Source organism: Hipposideros armiger, unplaced genomic scaffold (assembly GCF_001890085.2).
Source record: "Hipposideros armiger isolate ML-2016 unplaced genomic scaffold, ASM189008v1 scaffold_244, whole genome shotgun sequence".
Lineage (NCBI taxonomy): Eukaryota > Metazoa > Chordata > Mammalia > Chiroptera > Hipposideridae > Hipposideros > Hipposideros armiger.
The window spans coordinates 1,229,091-1,249,738 of NW_017731594.1; the positions used below are offsets into that span (position 1 = coordinate 1,229,091).

At 45.1% G+C, this 20,648-nt stretch overlaps 1 protein-coding gene across 1 annotated transcript in view; it reads left to right on the forward strand.

Moving 5' to 3' along the window:
* Positions 1–20,648, forward strand: part of AOAH (acyloxyacyl hydrolase) — a 135,633-nt gene that overhangs the window by 49,846 nt on the left and 65,139 nt on the right. The window contains exons 6-11 of the mRNA XM_019655689.1: positions 582–652; positions 4,368–4,428; positions 5,545–5,615; positions 6,434–6,482; positions 8,690–8,738; positions 10,552–10,646. Of these exons, the coding sequence (XP_019511234.1) occupies positions 582–652; positions 4,368–4,428; positions 5,545–5,615; positions 6,434–6,482; positions 8,690–8,738; positions 10,552–10,646 (396 nt within the window). The remainder of the gene's footprint in view (positions 1–581; positions 653–4,367; positions 4,429–5,544; positions 5,616–6,433; positions 6,483–8,689; positions 8,739–10,551; positions 10,647–20,648) is intronic.

Sequence of the window (20,648 nt, forward strand, 5' to 3'; positions counted from 1 at the left end):
AAACCACAGTCTTTCTAACGGTTCTGCTTAATAAAAAGCCAGGGCTCTCATGGAAACTGCCGCCTGACATCCCTTAGCTCGGCGAAGCTTGAGGAGTGCATTTGCACTCCTTGTCTGCCTTCTGACTCCTTCCCAAGCCCTGGCCATGTCTCCCATGCTAGTCTCTATTTTACCTCATCATAGGATGGAATTCTTTTATTTGAAAATGCTCTTTATTTTTCTAACCTTTTTCAAAGCACTGGAGTATAGTGAGGGAGAGGAATTGTATTCTCTGAGTAGATCAGCCCAAGGTGGGCCAGACCCTTTGGGGAGAAGGGGAAAGGCAGGTGAAGGTGGAAGCGCTGGCCGGTGACGAGGAAGGAGCAGGAACAAAGACACAGAGGTGGGATGAATACGAAGTGTGAGGCCAGGAACAAGAGGTAAATTGAGCGAAGTAAAATGGCCTGTGTTCCGGAGGAAGGAGAGTTCAGAAATCCAGAGCATGGAGCCAACAGAGAAGCCTTCTAGAACCCTCCAGACATTGGAGAACCATTCCTTGAACTAAACAACTCTTTTTGTTATTTTGTTTTTTCTCTCTCCAGAAATACTCCAGAATGAGTTCTGATATTTGTTCCCTCCCATTTTTGGCCAAAATCTGTCAGGAGATCAAATCGTACGTATACTATTTCTACCTTCCTGCACGGGAGAGCATCCGGGGTTGTCCTTCTTTTCTAATGACTAAAATGATCTTCAAATGTCAAAGGCCTCTTCCTCAAGGGGAAAGTGTTTCTTGCTCATGACTTGTACAGAAACTAGAAGACAAATCAGCTCTAAACAAACTATTTTGGAAGTACACTGAATACCAGAATCTCTGAACCACAAAACCTGCCTTATACCTGGGGCTGGGACACCGCCTGCTGGTGAGACTTCTGAGCAGTTCATCGCATGCTCACACCACCCTTGGGGACAGCCCCTCCTTGCTCTGTATGATACAGACAAATTCAGCAACTCACCATGACAGGGACTCTTTGAGCATCTTTAGGGCAAGGCCCTCACAAGGCTGGGAAGGGACCACTGTTTTCACAGAGCCCGACCTATTACCTAAACACCTGGCTGAGACATGGCTGACCAGGGTTCCCAATACAGAGACACTGCCCAGAATTCCCATCCCCTTCTGTCTCAGCTTAACATCCCACACTCCAGGTGCACTCTGAGCAGGCGGTTATGCTGGTTGTCATAGTAATCGCTGTCCAAAACATTAAAAGACAGAACTGTGTCCTGAGAGGGACGTTGGACCAAGAGGCCAAACAGTGTAGGTTGTACCTTCCACTCGGCCCCTTCCCACGTGGCCGCTGCTGCCTCCAGGTCGCATCCAGACACTGTTCTCAGTCGCACGTGCTGTGCTGTACTTGCAGTGCGTTTCCAAAGGTGGTTCTCACAACGACACCATGAAGTGCGGACCGTTAGTATTCCTATTCCCAAAGAAGGAAACTGAGCCTTAAAGAAGTCGCTTCTCTCAGCCACTCAGTACCCCCAGGTGTGTTGGACCCCATGTTTTTTTGGGGGAACATTCATGTTCTTGGCCCCTGGGCAACGCTGCCTCCTGAGCTGGCTTGGAAAACTTGAGCCCCTTAATGTGCCTGAGCCTCAACGTCCCCAAATCTAAATTTAAGGTAGAGGCTAAGTTATGGCTATGCCTCGGAAGCATTTGGGGAGTTTTAACATGCAGGCTGCTTGGCCAGAGACCTGGGGGGGGTTGGGGGGATAGGAGGGAGCACTGTGTTTTCCTAGGCTCCTGATGGTCTCTGTCCTCGAGGCCCAGAGCTCAGGTTTTAATTCAGGTGCCAGATCGTAGATGCCGTCATGTACAGGATGCTTTAGTGACTCAGAGTAATGTCCTTTAGCTGTGAGGCCCTCCCTGGGACCACACCATGTGCCCCCGCCCGTTGCTTTCATTCCTGCTCTCCCGCAGGCCGTTCCTGTTAGCTAAGCCCACTACTCCCCTGAGGCGCAGCTCCTGTGCGGGCTGGGAGGCTGTGTGAGTTTCCTAGGGCTGCTGTAATAAAAACCCACAAACCAGGTGGCTCAGAACAATAGAAATGTATTCTCTCCCAGCTCTGGAGGCTGAAAACCTGGAAGCACGGTGTTGGCAGGGTCCGTCTGCGACCCTGCCCCCTCTGAGAACCCCTCTGAGATGCTGGCTCAGCTCCCTCCTTGCCTCTTAGCTTCCGGTGGCGGCTGGCATCCTTGGCGTCCGTCTTCACAAGTGGGCATCTTCCCTGTGTGGCTGCTTTTTCCTTTTGTAAGCACACCCACCACCCCTGATCGGGGCCCACCCTAATACCTCTTCTTGACTTCATAATGTCTGCAAAGACCCTGTTTTCAAATAAGGTCCCATTCTCAGGGACCGGAGGCTAGGATTTCAACATAAATTTGGTGAACGCCCATAACAGAGGCACTTTTCCTATATCCCGTCATGCCTTCCTCTCATGAGCGTCATGGGAGCTGAATCCACTGAGCATCTCCCATCTGCTATGAAAGTGTCTCTGGGGAGGAGGAGGCCATGCTTATGGCCCACATGCGAACCTCTGAGGGACCAAGAGTTTACGGACTTCTCCTGGGTCGTCTGCCGCATGAGCTGTGCCAAGTGCCGGCCTGGGCCCTATAAACAGGATCAACACCCCTTTCCATGCATAGGGGTGGATTCAGAAAGTGTGGCGGCATGGGGAGGGGAGGGGAAATATCAGACGTGAAAGGAGATGCCGGGAGGCTGAGCTGCAGCTGCTCCCCAGGCTCCCACCATTTCATCATGCCTGGCACTTGTTGAAGGCAGGCCCCTGCCTGCTCCTTGAAAGCATCTTTGCATTTCCTATGTCAAACGTGAACCCACAGGACCCAAAGTGACAACTCCTCCATTGAACCACCGTTGAAAACCTGATTTCCAGAGCTTCTGTGGCCAGGGATTCTCCTGGCCCAATTTAAAAGGAAAGTCCTCCTTTTATGAAAAAGCAAAAGCAGTGTGTTTTTCTTCTTTCTAAAAATCATTGTGCTTCGAGTGTCATTTGCACCGGGTTACAATTAATTCAGTGTTTTATGGTTTATGAAGCACATTTAAATGCAACCTTGTTTATTCTTCAAAACAAGCTGTGGCTCAGTAATAATAATAATAACAAAAAGTTACCTGACACTGTTTTTGCACCAGGAACTCTGGTAAACACAGCCCTATAAGAGAGACACCACTATTGCCCCTTCCTAGAGAGGTAAAGCCATGTGCCCAAGGTCACAGAGCTAGTCATGGAGACACCTGGTGCTTGACCCCAGCAGCCTGGTTCCAAAGGCCAGGCTTGGAGGCCCTACATTGCCTGTCCCTCGACTCTTAGCCCCACTTTTAGAGGAGCAAGTGCCTGACCCACTGGCACAGTCAGCAGGTGGCAGAGAGAAGACCTACGCGTCTTCCATTGCATAATCCTCTGATGAACTCTCCATGAGCAGGAAGGGACTCCTGCTCTGTGCCTCTCCCTGACCTCATCCATCCTGTTGGGTCTAACGCCTTCAAAATACATTGGAGGGCTCCCCATCGTGGGATGTTGTCCAGCTCCCAGCCTAACTTCAGTCGCGTGGCTAGCCCTCCTCGGTACCCCGAGCTCACCTGGGCCTGCCTCTGCACCGTATTCTATCACTGTTTCCCCCCACCCTCACCTCCAGTGTCCCCACACCCACAACAGCTCTTAGAGAGTGGGGATACCACTTCGTAAACTTTTTATCCCTGATACCTACTACAGTGCTGAGCATTAGTAGAAACTCATTGAAGAAATGAGGGAGTACATAAAGAGAATCATTATTTTACTGAAAAAAAAAATTACAGGATACCAGTCTACTACCATGGGGCAATCAGTCACATGAGAGGTTTGGGCTACCGGCCTCATGAATAGGAGTGAACGTTGCCAGCTAATGACATCTAAATGCCTCAAGATTCTCAGAGAAAGTTGTTTCAGAGTAAAATTTTAAGAAAAGACTTCCATCACAGGATGTGTAAAATGGAGTAAACTCAACCTCTGGCGCTGAACTCATCGACTGGGCCAAAAACACCATCTCCCTTCCTGGGAATCTTGACATCAATGGCCCATGTCCTCTTAAACTTCAATTCAATTATTTCACTTCCCCACAAGGGCAGTTAAATATCAGAGAAAAAACCTGTTGGTGGAAGGCAGAGATTAACAAAGTGGGGCTGGTGCTCTTAAGGACCACGGAGGCCCTTCACTTCGTCATTAGAATGGGCTGCTGTCACATAAACTCAACACAGCCATATCTGAAAATGGCTCTACTTGTTTTTACAAACACTTTCTTTTTTTCTTAGCTCACCGGGTGTTTTGTTTTCCTTTTTCCAGAGCTATAGAACATTCTGTGCCATTCAAAGATGTCGACTCAGATAAACACAGTGTTTTCCCTGTAAGTGCTGTGAAGAATGACCAGACCATGGCGTCACTTCCTACAAGTATCTTTCCTTTGATACGACAAGATATAATACAGTCCGCTTGAATGTGTTATTAACTTAATAATAAATCATTTCAAGATGCTTACAGACTTTTGGGCGTCTTAATAGGAATAATACATGGACCATCGAAGTGGATCTTAGACCTGGGTTTCTGTTTCCGGAAGCCAAACCCAGCTGGAATCCTCCATGGGAATTACAATTACCTTGAAAGCTGTTGTGAATTATTTTGGAGATTCTTAAACCTCCTTAAACTTACTTTTTTTTCTAAGGGGGTATGTGTGTGTGTCTTTAGGCAAGTGTGCATGTTTGATTTAGTGCAGTTAGGGTGTCAGGATGTTCTTTGTTAAAGAAACAAGCAAGTAACAGATGTCACAAGCTTTCCAAAGTCAGTGAGATCTCAGATGTTCCAACTGGGAATGGGGGAAATAAAAACAGTGTTCAGCATTATCACGATTCTTGAGTCTTTCAAGTCAGACAGGTGCAACATATAATTAACCAGTTTAGCTAGAGGTTTTGTAATTATCCAGTAAAATGATGAATGATTTGACCCAACAACCAATTGATTAGAGCCTGACCAGACTGGTGATTAATAGAGAAAGTTCAGGGAGTTGGCTGGCCCTGCAACTTATGGAGGTGCACACACACACACACACATGAACACACATGTACACAGACATATGTGTGTAGGCACACATGTGTATAGCATGCATTCATATAACCACATGTGCACACATGCTCACATATATACACATGCACCCCATGTACCCACATATCGACATGCACCAAATAGCACACACATACACGTTCACATACACACACACACACACACACACACACACACACACACATACACTACCCCTCGTTATTCGCCCTGGTGCAGTATTACATTTCACCTCACACAGCATATTTTATCATGGTAATCTTAATTTTCTTAGTAATCTCCAGTGTTCCTAGTCTGTATTTGAATTAACAACTGCAGATGGCAGGGCCCCTCGTTCGGCTGATTGCTCTCCGCCGTGGCTGACCTCAGGCAGAACTGAACCCTCCCTGTGTGTGCTCTTTGGTTTCAGACCCTGCGTGGCTATCACTGGCGAGGGAGAGACTGCAATGACAGCGACGACATGGTGTACCCTGGCAGAAGGTAACTGTCCCTGCTGGTCACTGATCTTGAAAACTGTCTTCTGAAAAGGAGGCACGAGGCCTCATTCCTTTCCCCAGCCTAGGGGGTTCATGCCAACAGAGACAAGAACCCCCTGTGTCCCAGTTGAAGTAAAGCTCAGTGAAAAAAGGACATCGACTGTCCAAGAAAGGCTCATCGGGTGCCTACTAAATGCGAAGCTCTCTGCACCATGCTGGGTGGTAAACAAAATAGAAATAGGCCTCCTCTCGTGGGAGAGACAACTGTGTGAACAGGCTACTGTGGACACTTATCCAGCCTCCTGCACAAGCTCTCCATGCAGGACTGGGCCCAGGAACCGCAGCCTCTCCCACCTGGGGGAAGGAGAAGGCTCCAGAGGCTGGAGCACGTGTCATATTTTAGTCCTGGGCTGATATCCAGCCAATCACGTCTCTGACTTCAAAACATGGATATCTCACCTTGGCTGTGGCTGCAGCGCCAAAGCATCAAGTGAACCAGATGTTAGGAGTTTTAGAGGCATCTTTCACCGGCTTCACCTAAGTAAATAAAATGGACCTCAGATTCATTCCATAGGCTCCCTAGCACCATTCCACCATAATTCAGTTCGGGAATAGAGTCAGTCATGAAAAGACTGGGTTGGGACCATAGTACCCCGCGACTATCCAAAACCAACATAATGCAAAGAGGTGAGGGGAGGCTCCGGTGTGCTCTTAATTGAAGAGCCTGTTGTCCCTCGAGGCCTCTTTGTGCAGATCTCATGGATGCTCTCCTTCATGAAGCTGACCTTCACTAGGTGACCAATGTTGGTATTTTCCTCTTAGGCCAGACAACTGGGATGCACATCAGGATTCAAACTGTAATGGCATTTGGGTAAGCAACTGAATTAAAACGTAACCCTGCTCTCCTGCTTTCCGCCCTCCTTGAAATCCCACTGCCTGTTTGCTTCAGTCAGACCCAAGGAAGAGATGACAGGCGACATCAACTCCTTTTCTGCTGTGTGGAAGAGGGGGATAGAATTCCGATCACACGGGCAGCGTGTCAATGGTGTAATAAGACGTGAGGCCCCCTCAGCCACAGCCCCTGTGAGCCTTGCTTAAGGTCACCCACACCTAGTTCCTTTATTCTGTTTTGAACAGTGTGAAATTAGATGGAGAGTGGTGTTAGCAAAGTTTTACGGCACCCCAAACAGCAGTTGGAGCAAACCACTTGCTGTCACCATTTCACTGCAGCCATTTTCTTTCTATTTCTTAAAACCAGTCAGACAGAGTGGAAATTACCCAGTCGTTATCACATCTCACAGCATCTAGTCCAGGTGTACCAGTTCCCTATGAATAATGGATTTACCACTTCCCAGTAGAGGAAAGGGGAGGAAGGCGGAAAGCCAAGCAAACACTTATCTGAGGACAGCAGTGGCAGCTGACCCAGGTTTTGTGGGGTCTTGAGCTTATATGACTGGAGGGGCTCTCATGAAGAAAAGGCTTACCAAATTACAAAATCAAGTGTGAACATAAAAAATTCATTAAAACAAGAAAAGAAATTCTAACAAATTATTCGAGTCTTGGAAATTCAGGTCCCTTTCTATTGCGATCTCTTTTTTTATTTACCAAGTATGCTACCATGGTAGTACCTGGAACATTCTATAGCTCCCAAACACTCTCAGCACTCACACAAGCAGGGAGTATGCCGAGAGGAGCCCTGAGGTTTAAGATTCCCCAGCTTCGAGATAAATTGCCTCTGAATGGTTGCCTCATTTATCTGCTTGGATGAAGGAGAGAAAATTTCTGTAAATATTTTCCTCTCTCCAGGACACTAGTGGTCCATGACTTCTGAGATATGGAGGACAGGACAGATCCTACCCCAGCCCACCTACTCACCCTATCATCAGTCACACGGCCCTTTCATGAGGAGGACAAGACATCTCCCCTATCAGTCATGACAGAAAGACATATCGCCTTCATACCTGTCCCTTCCCACAGAGGAAAAATGACTCACAGGGTCACAAAATCATAACCTCAGAGGAGATTTTACAACCACCAAGTCCAATATTTCCCGAACTGTCTCCCCAGTGTGGAGTGGGCTGTCAGGAGGCATGAGGGAGGGGTTCTATAGTCAAGTTTAGGAAGTGCTGGGTCAAAGAACCTTGAACAGTTTTCCTCACATCCGGATTTCTCAGCATCTCTACTGTTTTAATGTACATTGAGAAGAGAGTGAGCACAGTTTCTAACACATCTCGGACCCTCAGAGAACTTTTGCCTTAGAATGCTGTTAATACTATTCATATCTAGTGGAATACCAGTGCTCTCCAGAACACAGTTTGGAAAACAAAAGAAAACAAACAAATATATATATATATCTATATATATTTAAAGCTTTCCCTTAAAGTTATCCACAATCTCCTTGAACCTTCCATGGACTGGCCACTCCACTCGTGGGCAGCTTTAGCTTGGAGTGTTAGGAAGCCCCCTCAGCTGTGGTCACTCAGTCCCACTCAGGCCCAACTTCACTTCTGGGTTTCTCAGTGTCAGCATGTTAACATGTGGGTGGGATAATTCTTGATTAGTGGAGCTGCCTGGTAAATTGTAGAATGTTCAGCAGTATCTCTGGCCTCTGCCCACTAGATGCCAGTAGCTTCCATCTCTGCCCCCCATTGTAATAAACAAAAATGTCACGGGACATTGCCAAATGTCCCCTGGTGTGGAGGCAGGGGGACAAAAACAGTCCTATTGAGAAGCGCTATTCTAGAAGCATCAATCCTTGGGCCCTGGAGATGCCAGGGCACTCTGACCTTGTGTCTGGGTCACTCAGTGTGGACTCAGTGCTCCCTGGCAGTGACACTCCCAGAACCAGGACCCAACCCTGTATCCTTCAGAACAAGATGGTCCAGTTTCTGGACCTCTCCTAACCCCTGCGCCCCGTTCCTTAAAGCCCGCCTCACAGAGCGTGTTGCTATGATGGATTAAGAGCTCTAGAGACTTCAAAGCCTTTTATCTACTGACTTGCCTTTGTACTTTTTAAAGCCATTTGGGGATGACTTGGTATATGAACAAGCTATTAATCTCATCATTTCTCTTTTAAAGGGTGTTGATCCAAAAGATGGAATTCCATATGAGAAGAAATTCTGTGAAGGTATGCATTGTAAAAATCAGTGTGCTTATTACACTAGAATATTCTTTTCTAGTCTGAGTCAAATTGAAGCAAACGGACCCAAGTGAGGAAGTGCCTGATGCTACAACTTAAAGTTGACCGATTTACATTTATTTTCATGACAAATCAGAAAAAGACATGAAAAAGATACTAGGAAGAAGATGCAAAATCTAGAGAAAGTAAAACTGAATTTGTGTAATTATTTGGGCATTGGAAAGGTGAATGGTATTGTTAAAAGAGGCTGCAGGATAGATAACAGGGTAACTGAAATTCAGCACTTCCCCAAATAAGATAACAAGTAAAGGTGATCATTTCTTGTCTTTTCCATGTCTTCCTCAATGCGCTACAAGGTCAGATGTCTGAGCTTGTACTGACAGAGTCCCTGTATCAAGTGGGACAAAGACTCACATGTGGGTGACTCGAAGGAGACCTCCAAGCTATATAGCCATCAGAGTTCCCAAAAATAGCTGAGCAAAAACTCTGTGTTCTAAATGTCCAAATGCCTCAGTAACCTGGGCTACCAGTACTATTAGGAGAAACCTATTACCACCCACATACTACTGAAGACATGTTCCTGGTGATGTCCAAAGAGTCTCAAACAAAACATTCGCATCACTGTTTTATGTGTAGGCGATGCTTTTCCCTAACATTTAGAAGCTTTTCATTCATTCATTCATTCATTCATTCATTCATTCAACAGATATTTCCCGAATTCCTATTTCTATTAAGCACCAAGGGCTATACTTGGCTCTAAGTTTTCATGGGTGGACAAGTTACAGTCCTTGCCGTCAGTCAATTTAAAGAATAACTGTCTCTAAGCTTTCCTATGGGCAGGAAGAGGGCAGAAAATATAAAGACCCAATGCATAATAATGCAATTTAGAAATGCCTGGTGGATGAATAAAAGAATGAATGAACAAATAAACTAATGAGTAAATAAACTCAGATCTAACTGAAATCCTGGTGTGAAGCTCTGAGGTCACTGTGGAAGCCCCTTGGGTTCCCCACATCCCAACCCCTCCTGATATCCTGGGCCTTCTCAGCCTCACTTGTGTGGCCAAGTGCTCGCTGTCACAGAGGCTGAAGATAGGAAGCCACTGGAGTGAGGCTGATTTGGGGGTTTGGAGGTGGGGGAAAGGAGGCTCCCCTCTTTGACTCTGGGAGTCATCAGTTGAATCTTCCAGGATCTTCAGGGATTTGGAAGAGTATATCCATCACCCATGGGTAGCAGCCGTTGGGCCTCGGAAACAGAGTAACACACAGGGTTGCACAGAGAGCTTTTATATCTCCATCTCCTCATGAACCAGCCAGACTCGCCCTGCCAGTGCTTTTGTGTATATAGATTAAGGGCTTTGAAAGACCACAACACCTATGAAAAATCAAAATTGTTCCATGAGATCAGTAATTCTTAAAGTGAATTGTAATAGAAATTGATGTGTTTTCCAAGAAAGCAATTTCCAGAACCAAAATTTAGGGCCCATTTCTGAGTGCAGGTGAAATTTTGACTCATTTATTCATCCGTCATTCAGTCAGGATGTTGCAAGGCTGTTTGTTTTCTGCTGAGCTAGGAGACACACCTTCATCTGTATAGTTTAGCTCGCAGTTCCGACAGCCTGGAAATCTCATTCAGCTCCTAAATGCTGTGTTTCTGCAACATATGAAAAGTGGCGATGCATCACTCTTATGATGCTCTGTGCATGGAATACACACCAGGGTATCCACTCTCCTAACTGCCCAATCTGGAGGCTGTAAACGACTTGAGAGCATAAATAATGCAAATAAATTGTGCCACCTAGGTTCCCAGCCCCGGGGGATCATTTTGCTGGGAGACTCAGCTGGGGCTCACTTTCACTTTCCTCCCGAGTGGATCACAGCTTCGCAGATGTCCTTGGTAAGTAATTCTGGCAGTCACCATTCCCGGGTGTGCTGGCCTTTGTGCGTATTTCACTTGCTCTCTCTAAATGGGATGCCAACTCCAAACAGGTGCAAATTCCCCTTCTCAGCAAAATCTGCTGAGAAGGTTTTGTGCAAAATAAAAGGCACATCCACAGCTGTTTCAGCTCAGTTCAAACAAGATGATAGGCAATGTGAGGGCGTTGCCACAACAAGCTTCTAGCAGGAGCCACCCTATTTATTAGAGCCGGGGAGGGTGTCCCTGTCGGTGGGAAGGAAACCCTGGCCCAGTGGGGAAACCCTTGTTGTACAGCCTGCCTCTGTGTGTGGTTCCTTCGTCTCTCTACTAGAAAACTGCAACTCTGACCCAGAGAAGTAAATCTACAGACATGATCCATTTTTTTCTTGACCCCTTCTTCCCAGACTAAAGCAATTGGATGTGAACCTAAACACTCCCTGTTTGTACCTCTCCCAAATCTCAAACTGGGCAACCATACACCTCCCTCTGTAAGGATGGGGAAGCAGGAAAACACTCCTGATCTCAAAAGAAGAGTGCTCATCGGAGAAAGGCTTGCTGTAGGAAAGAGAAACATTTTGTAACATATGAAATTCAGATTCTTGACAATCCTTGAGAGGTGATTGTACCCGTGAAACAGGAACAATCTAAGATCAGGGAAGACTACTTTCAGGGGACACAATAATTCCCCGACGTGAAAACGCAGCAGCAATACTGACCAGCAAATTGGACAATTCAAAAAAAACAGAAGGAGCAAAGCAGCCAGCCAGTGAGGGAAATTCTGGAACCTAGGCAGAGCCCTGCAGGATAGGTCCTGGAGATGGGGCAGTGAGTGAACACATAATAAAAGGCAATTTTCCTGAGTTGAGGGAATCTTTGTCTTCTCTTCAAACCCCCACTAGCTCCAGGCCCAAGTATGAAAAAGCTTCTCTCCCTATCACGTCCTGCCTCTTTTTTTTATAATTCCAAGTACAAAGAAAAATCTTGCAATCGTTCTGCCCAACAGTCAATCAACCGTGTTGCAGACTATGAGGAAAACTTCTTTTGGCATCAGACATACCTCTCAACACTAAACTTTAGAAAATAGTGGAAAGGCCTCTACAGAGTTTTAAGGACAAAAGATTGTGTCAAAAATACTCTAACTGCCAAGGTATTGTTCTTACTTGTACATGAGGGCCACAGAAACTTATTCTCAGGCATTCAAAGATTCAGAAAACATACCAGACATATGTCTTCTCCCCCCCAAAAAATTTAAGAAGTATTCCAGTTCTCTCTGAGCATGATATTATAAGATGAAAGAGAAAAAATATATGTATATATATATCATTACTAGATTTAATTACATAAAAATTTCAAATGTATGCAATGCTAAAAACTTCATAAAATTAAAAAACAAATGAAACACTATAACATTTACAATATTTAAGGCAAGATTTATATCATCTAATAACAAAGAGTTCTTGGATATCAATAAGAAAAAAATTAATTTTTAATGATCAAGACCATGACCAATCAATATAAAAACAGTTTCTTATTCAGGAGTAATCAGAGAAACACAAATTACAACAACAATGCAGTATCATTTATCGCCTATCAAACAGAGAAAGGTTAAAAAGGTCTAATATTAGCAAGAATGCGGTAAAATGGGCACGTTCACTCACCGCCAATGAGGGTTTAAATTGCTAGAGCTTCTCTGTCAGGCAATTTGGCAATATGTACAAAGTGACACTAAAATGTTTGTGGTTTTAACCAGTAATTCCACATCTGGAAATTTACCTTTAAAATTGATTAGTCATTTGCTCAAGAATCTTTGTACACGAATATTCATCAGAGTTATTTATAAGAGCAAAAATGAGAAAAGAAATAAAAAATAAAAAGTAGGGGAGTTAGATATGCAAAATTATATTACACCCAGCAAATGAAATATTATGCGACCATTAATACACATAATATAAACATTCATTGGCAAAAAAAATGTGTTTATGATAATTTGTTAGGGGCAAGAGCAGGTGACAAAACAGTGTGTATGAACCATTTTCTTGTGACTATAAAAGTGTGTCTGAACGTGCAAACCAAGAAAATAATTGGAAGGTTGTAGATCAGGATGTTAACACTGGTATCTCTGGATGGTGGAATTCTGGGTAACTTTATTTTTCTAATTTTTCTTCAATGAACATGTATGATGTATGTACCAAATCTTAACATACGATATTTTTGGGGATTGTTTTGCTTTGTTTTCAGGAAGTAGCTAAGGAAATATGCTAAAGAAAAGCCAAAGCATTGCTTTATTTAATCTTTATAAAAGCCCTCTGAGGTAGACGTCACTACAGCATAGCCCCACTTTATAAACAGGTACTCAGAGAGGTTGAGTAAACTGCCTAAGGTCACACAGCTAACAGGTGGCAGAATCGTTTCCTGTCAGTGTCATCCCGAACAAGCCGCCTACCCAGAAACTCTGTAAATGAGGATGGGAACAATCTCAAGCAAAGCCATGTGCTTCAATGAGCTGATGGTTGTGAAAACGCTTTAGAACCATACGCTGGATTCAAACCAGACAAAAGCAGATTGACACACAACTCACGCAGGGTAGTGTTAGCGGCTAACCAGCCTGGTCAATGACCTCATGCTGTCTTTCCCATCATGCATCTGGGCCTCTGGAGGCTGAGGTGAGGGGTACCTCACTTTAGGGTTCTCCTGGAGAGGGCAGCCTTTCTCACACTCTCACCAGAGCCACGCCTCACTCTGCAGTATGCTACGTTTCTAGGGAAGACAAAGACCCACTGAGAAGGCCCTTTAAAGAAATCACTCCAGGGCTGGCCCAGTGGCTCAGCTGGTTAAGAGCTCGCTCAAGAGTGTGAGCTCTGAGCAACAGCGGTTTGAGTCCCGGCCTGAGCTGAGCTGCCAACAGGTGGCAGGATCGCTCAGCTAAAAAAAAAAAAGACAACAAACAAAGAAGAAATCACTACTCCAAGCCCGGCAGCCAGCCCTCTCCTACAGTCCTGACAACTGGAATTGGAATTGTAACATTTTTTATCTGCTTTTTGCAACAACAAACTGATTGAAATACTGCAGATTAACATTTGTTGGTTTGGTTTTGGGTTATTTCCTACCCCACTCCCTCCCCTATCGCATTGTAGCAGTAAATAAATAGTTTTGAGACGAATGACTATGGGAGTGGCAATGATGTAGGGCTGATGAGGAACCCAAATTGAGCATCACAGTAATTGAGATTCATGCATCTTATTAACATGTTAATAATGCTATTGATGGTAGGGAAAACATCACAGCTTTAGCATCATTGTGTCATATATTTCAAGTACTTGATGTTCTAGCATTCTCAACATGTTCCCTCAGGTTAACATTCTCTCCAAGCTAAATGTTAGCCCCGTCACTCCAAGCCTTGGCCACTTCTGTGGGCTACCATTTAATAAGAAAGCAAGATGGGACAAAAAGAATAGAAGAGCTATTTTGCTTAGAAAGTTGACATTGTAAAAGACAATTTATCACCACGTTATTGTCAAAATAATGCTGTACAAATCTCCCCAAATCTCAATGATTTAAAGCAATCATCATTTCTTCTCATGCACACATGTGTTGTCTGGGGTCAGCTGTTCTAGAATGAGCTCTTTTGGTCTGGGCTCCAAGCTGAACATTGGGTTGAGTACTGCTCCATGCGCCTCTCATTTTCCTCGGTCGGGCAACCTACCCAGAGCACGTTCTTTCCATGGTAATGGCAGATGTGCAAGAGGGTAAGGCCTTCGCCACAAACACATTTGCCATATCACGTCCACCATCAACCCATCCACCAAAACAAGTCACACGGCCATGGGCAAGAAGGTCTGTCTGCCCCAAGTGACAGAGGGAAGGGAGTAAGGATTTGCTGTATGACTTTTATCTAATTATAAATGTTAAATATGCCATGGAGAAAAATAAGCAAATACAGAAATTATTAAGAAATCGTTAAGCTTCCACTTAATACTACTATCCAGAGAGAATCATTTTAACGCTTTGGAATATAAGATTAGTTTTTTAGCACCAATTTTGAGAAGTAAAAAAACAAATCACCCCTACCACCTTAACCTTTTCTCAGTATATTTTCACTCTTCCTCAGTATTCTATCCTACACACACACACACACACACACACACACACACACACACACTATGCAGAATAGCAAGTATACAATTGGTGATTCTCCTTTTCTCCATGATTATGATTAGTACTAATCATAATCATTTTTCCACACTGCTAAGTATCTTGATCTTTATTAGTGTACAAGCCATAATCCACTAAATCATTCACCAAAGACTGGATATTAAGCTGATTCATGGCTTCATTTTTTAGCTATGGCTCATACTCGTTTATAAAAAAAAAGGATCCGATTTTTAAAAGTTACTATCTACAGAATCTCTCCATTTGCACGGGGAGTCAGCCTAAGTATGATTACCATGCCTAGCAGACATCCATGAGGTATGTTGAGTTCAGGTGTCTCATGTTTTGGTTGTTTGGCTTTTGATGCTTGTATTATAACAAGTATAAATGACCTATTGTGAAATACTAACCTGGGACCTACTATGTGTCAAGCCCTGTGTCAAGCCCTGTGATACAGTGCTGAGAGATTGGCAGGAACCCAGGTCCTCAGAGAGCTTCAGGCCTTGTGGGGAAACACAGACAAGCAAATAGGCAATTGCTTTATGAGACCACATGACATTTCTTTGCCTTTGTGTCCCTGTAAAGCAGAAAATACGCCTGCAACTGCACCACCCGACCCCAACTGCTCCCATCGCAAAGAAAGCCTCAGCCAGGTACCTTTCTGGCAGCAACACTTCTCCTCTGCTGTTCATGCCATGCTCTAGTTAAGCAGAGTGGCACCTGGGAGGCCTGTGGACAGCTAATTAGATTAGGATTGCGTTCATCTGGAGAGATATGTGTAGTTCAATAAAGAGAGTGTGAAGAATCACTCGTGCCTCCACACAAGTGAGGGGTTCTGAGCCTCACTCCACTGGGAGCAGGAAGGCAATGGTTCTGCCCTCTACCTCCTTAAATGCCCTTGATTTCTCTTCAAGATGTCCGCAGTCAGGTTCAAAACGAGCTCCCTGTATAACACAAAAGACCTCGACTCAGACTGCAAAGAAAAGCAAGGAACAACTCTGAAAAAAACCTTTCACGCTGTCTTTTTAATTTTTTTTTTCTTCCAAAGGAAAAAACAATCAGTGCTTGAGTTGTTTTGCTGAAAATGAAAGGGAGGGAGAGAGCCCATCAAGGCCAGCAACAGAGGCTGGCCTCCTGCCTCTTTCCCCATCTGTTCGAAAATTATCTCCAAAATATTCAACGCTGTGTCTCACTGAACAGGATTGGATGATGGCTGGGGTTGGGGGAAGCGGAGGGAGAAGGGATTCTGAAACGCAATTTCCCAAATGTTTATTTTGCGAGCAAAGACTGCTGCCTGTACTGTTATAGAATCTTAGCACGACCCCTGGCAGGCTGCTGTCTGTAGGGTACGTAGGCGCAGATTGAGTTTCGTGCTGTGTCAAGGATACAATGAGTCCTTAATCTGGCTGCAGAAAACGCATATTCACCCAAGAGCAAATGGGCTCCAGTCTTCCCAGCCCTTATGCGCTCCATTCCTCTCTCTGAGATGAGTTTGTGGGTCAGGCTTGGCGACTCTGTGTGACCCGCCCAGGCAGGCAGTAGCAAGGCTCTCACCCCGACTCTCACTAACCTGCCCTCCTTCCCACTCTCTGAATGTACCAGTGAGCACAAAGCGGCCATTAAGCAGAAGGCTGATTTTCACGGTGCATACAAAATATGGACGTGCTACCTCAGCTAATTTCATGTCGACTCCCGAAATACTTAAGACTCAGAGTACTTTTTTTGATGATATTTTTTAGGACGAGCAAAGGCTCCTGTTTAGCGATACTGGACAAAATGACATTTTCTGCTCCTCAACCATCTTGCAGGCTGGCCGAATGAAGATACTACAGAGTGAGGAGGGAAACCTCAGTCCTAGTCGCTTCCCATTTATTCTGTCAGGGAAAGAGAATTGTGTTCACCGCGGTGAATCCTTTTCCCCATCAGCGATCAGGTCACAAGGCACAGAAGGCTTTTCTGTTCTCTTTTCCTGTTCAGGAGCACAAGGCAGATAGGCTGTGCCTTGAGTCCTGCTCAGTTCAGTGCCCTGTTCTTCCTGCCCTGGGTCTCTCACCTGCCAGCCAAGTAGGGTGCCCCGGCAGGTTCCTTCTTCTGAAAACATCAGTGATCTCGGCCCTCACTGCCTTCTGCGAGAATTCAACAGACAGGCACTCGTTGTTATGAAAAACCACAAGAGGAAATTATTTTAAGCTCCGTACTTCTGAAAGGCATTTCTAATTACTCAGCCCACATCCTGCCCTCCCAGCACATATTAGATGGAGAATTCCTCATGGGGAGGCAGCGTGAGTCACTAGCCACCTGTGCCACTCAGTGTGCTGCTCAGGCTGGAGGACAACCTCTCACCCCTCGTTAATTATATCTGCCACTTTGCTTCACTCTCGCTCAAGTTCCTCAGCCATAAAATGGGTCTCGTGAAACCAACTCATCACAGGGAAAACACTGAGCATCTCAAATCAGTTGGGGTGTGGAAAGAGGAAATTTTGGTGTTTAGAAATAATTTTGGATGGCTGGAACCGATTATGACGCACCATTCATTCAACTAATCCCTCCAGGCTACTCCTCGGGGAAATGAGGAGGACAAGAGTTACCCGGCTCAGAATTCTCAAGTGCCCGAGGGTCAAGACCCGCTTCTGTATGGTTTCCTACTGCAGGCAGTGGCTGCAGGATTGGTCAGAGGTATGAGTTAAAGCCAAATTCCTAGAGGAAAAACAAGGAGAGCATTATGACACATAAGGCCCAACAATTCCAGAGGCAGGAATTGAGGATAGCTTCACCAAGCCAAGAATTCAAAGCCTAATTGATAAAAAGCCCAAAGGAAAGTAGATCAGGAGGACAATGAGGTCATGATCTCATGTTGGTAACACTTTGAAAGCCAGCAAGAAGGGTGGGTAGGTCAGCTCTTCTTAAAAGACCGGTCATGAGTCAGGCAGGGTATAAACCTAGCTGCTATGACAAGCAAACAATTCCAAAATTCCATGATTTAAGATGGAAATGTATTTTCCTCTCATATAATAACCCAGAGGGAGGCTGTCCGAGGCTGGCAGTATAGTTAGACCATCCTCAATGTTCAGCTCCCACCTCTGGGTCCCATTCTTGCCACCTCCCATATGCAGGAACGAAAAAGAGCCAATTGAGGGCACATGCATCCCTTGGGAGAACTTGACACTGAGGTGGCACCCATCACTCTCTCTCACACCCCACCATCAAGGACCACGCACCCAACTAACACTGTGGGAACTCTATGAGTAGGGTCAGAGAAAATCAATGAGGGTGGACCCCTGGGGCTCTATGTAACAAGCAACCTCTAACCTCAAGAAGCCGAAAGTGTAGCTGGGAAGATAGACAAGTAAACCCACAATTATAATAATACCACGAAGCAAATATTACCAAATTCCAGGCATTCTCTCATTTAATACAGAAATGACCCTGTTATTATGTGTATTTTATAAAGGAACAAACACTTAGAGAGCTTAAGCTAACTTACCCAAGATAATGCAGTTAAACATGGCACCCAGATACAAACTGAGCCTGTCCAAACCTAGAGCAAAAGTCAGCAACCTTTGGCCCTTGGGTCAAATGTGGCCCTCCACCTGTTTTTTTTTTATAAATAAAGTTTTATTGGAATGCAACATGCCCATTCGTTTACATGTTGTCTATGGCTGCATTCACACTACAATGGCAGAGCTGAGTAGTCACAACAGAGACCAAATGGCCTGCAAAACCTAACGTATTTACTGTCTGGCCCTTTGAAGAAAAACTGCGCAAGCTCTGCCTGGTGCTATTGTGTTAAATGCAAGTAGCTAAGCATGTGAAGGGTGTGATGGCAGCAAGAGGAGCGTGCCACACGCGGCAGGCCAGGCCAGTTGGGATTCAGCGAACGCTTGACCGATGAGTAGCAGTTGATCAATAGAGACCATCGAGCAGGAGAAAGAGCTTGTGACAGGGCCTGGAGGTCCCAGGGGCCCACAGGTGGTGAGCAGAATGGCAGGGGTGGAGCTGTGAGTAGAAGCTGGGGTAGCTGGTGGTGCCTCACCGAGGGTGACAAGAAATAGCTACAGTAGCCAGTCACTGCAGCCGTTTAGGGCACTTATTAAAAATAAGGATTCCAGGGACCCACCACAAACCTACCCAAACAGGGTCTGTATTTTAGAGAAGCTCCCCACTGTGCTTCTGGGATACACTGCTGAAGATGGGAGGGGGAGAGTGCTTTGGGAGGCAGGGACTCTGACCAGAGGCTGCGACAGTAACCCAGGGTCCTCCATCACACGTGCAAGCTGGAAGGATAGAAGCAGCGAGGTTTGGGGACAGCTTCTTGGTATAAGGTGAAAGAGAAGAGAGGAAGAAAATGAGATCATTTCACACGAGCGACATAGTGGGGAGAGAGTGCCCCGTTCAGGCGTGGTGCCCAGTGATGGCTTCCCGTGTTCTCACCTCTGTAGCTTGACAATGGACTTTGGGCTTCCTCCAGAGTCAAATTCTGGATATTACCTCTCAAAAAAAGAAAAACTACCCCTGTCCCAGACAAATGGCAGCCTGACTGCTTTAGAAATGACCAAGCCCTACAAAACGCGACGAAGGCATCGAAGGGTCGACCTTTGATACACACCCTTGTTGCCCGTGTCTGATCCTCGAAAGAGCTCTTTTCTCTGTGAAAGAATTCGTTTCACTGGCACCACAAAAGAATTGACTTGCCATTATTTTGTAAGAGCCGGACATTTTAAACTCTTGTTTTCTCACTTTTATGAAATTGGATACAGTTCTCCAATCACTCTGGAGATAATGATGGAAGGAATTGAATTCTGTAGCTAATGTGCGACTGCGCCATGTGTTTGCGTTTGGTGTGGGACAGCTAGATGAATGCATCCCTTGACTCATTCACTGAATAAATAAATCATGGGGTTAGAGCTTAAACAATAAATAATAGAAAAGGGAAAAGGGGGAAACTAAGAGGAGCTGACAAGGTAACAAAATAATAAAAAGAGCTGTTTTCAGGCAAAATGATGAAAGATTATTGCCTTCCATTCTGTTATGTTTACTGGTCATCTTTTGCTAGAATTCTTTATTTGACTGTTTCTTCCCTGCCCCATAAGTTTTTGAACTAACATAGGGTCAAAGATGAAATGCAGTACCTTTTCCCTGAAAATTACTTATTTAACTCAAGTCAAAGTTTACATGTGCATTGAACAGGCATCATTTCCAGAGCTGAGCAGTTATTGTTAATGGTCTGTGTGTATGTAGTACAGTCTAAGCTGCTAAATTTGGAGGCAATTTATTGTAGCAACAGATCACTGGGATACTTGGTGTTTTGTTTGATTTGGGAGTAGGGGTGTTCATCTTCCCTCTACATGATAGGATGAATTTAACCTTGGAGTGGCATTGCCAATGCTTAAACTGTTTTTGCCCCATCCCTTTGTCTGGCTCCCTCTTGCTAACCTTATAGGACTCACATTAGATACCATTTTTTTCAGGTTCCTTCCCCGAGCCCCACACGTGGGACCAGCGTCCCTTGCATGGACTGATGTAGTGCCCTGGATGTCCCTATCAGTACCATGGAGAGCTAACTTTTATTGAACACTGACAATTCCAAACTCAAATCCTCTCAACCACCCAGTGAGATGGTGCTATTATTAGTCCATTTTATACATAAAGAAAACTGAGACACAGAGGAAATAAGGAAAGTCTTCAAGGCTACCCAGCTGGGAGGTGTTTGCTGTCTGGGCCCCTCCAGGCGGTGAGCTCCTTGAAGAAAGAACTCCTAACTGCTTAATGCAACGGTCAATGGAGTGCCCATCACAGGCTGGCATGTAATCTCTCTCTCTCTCTCTCTCTCTC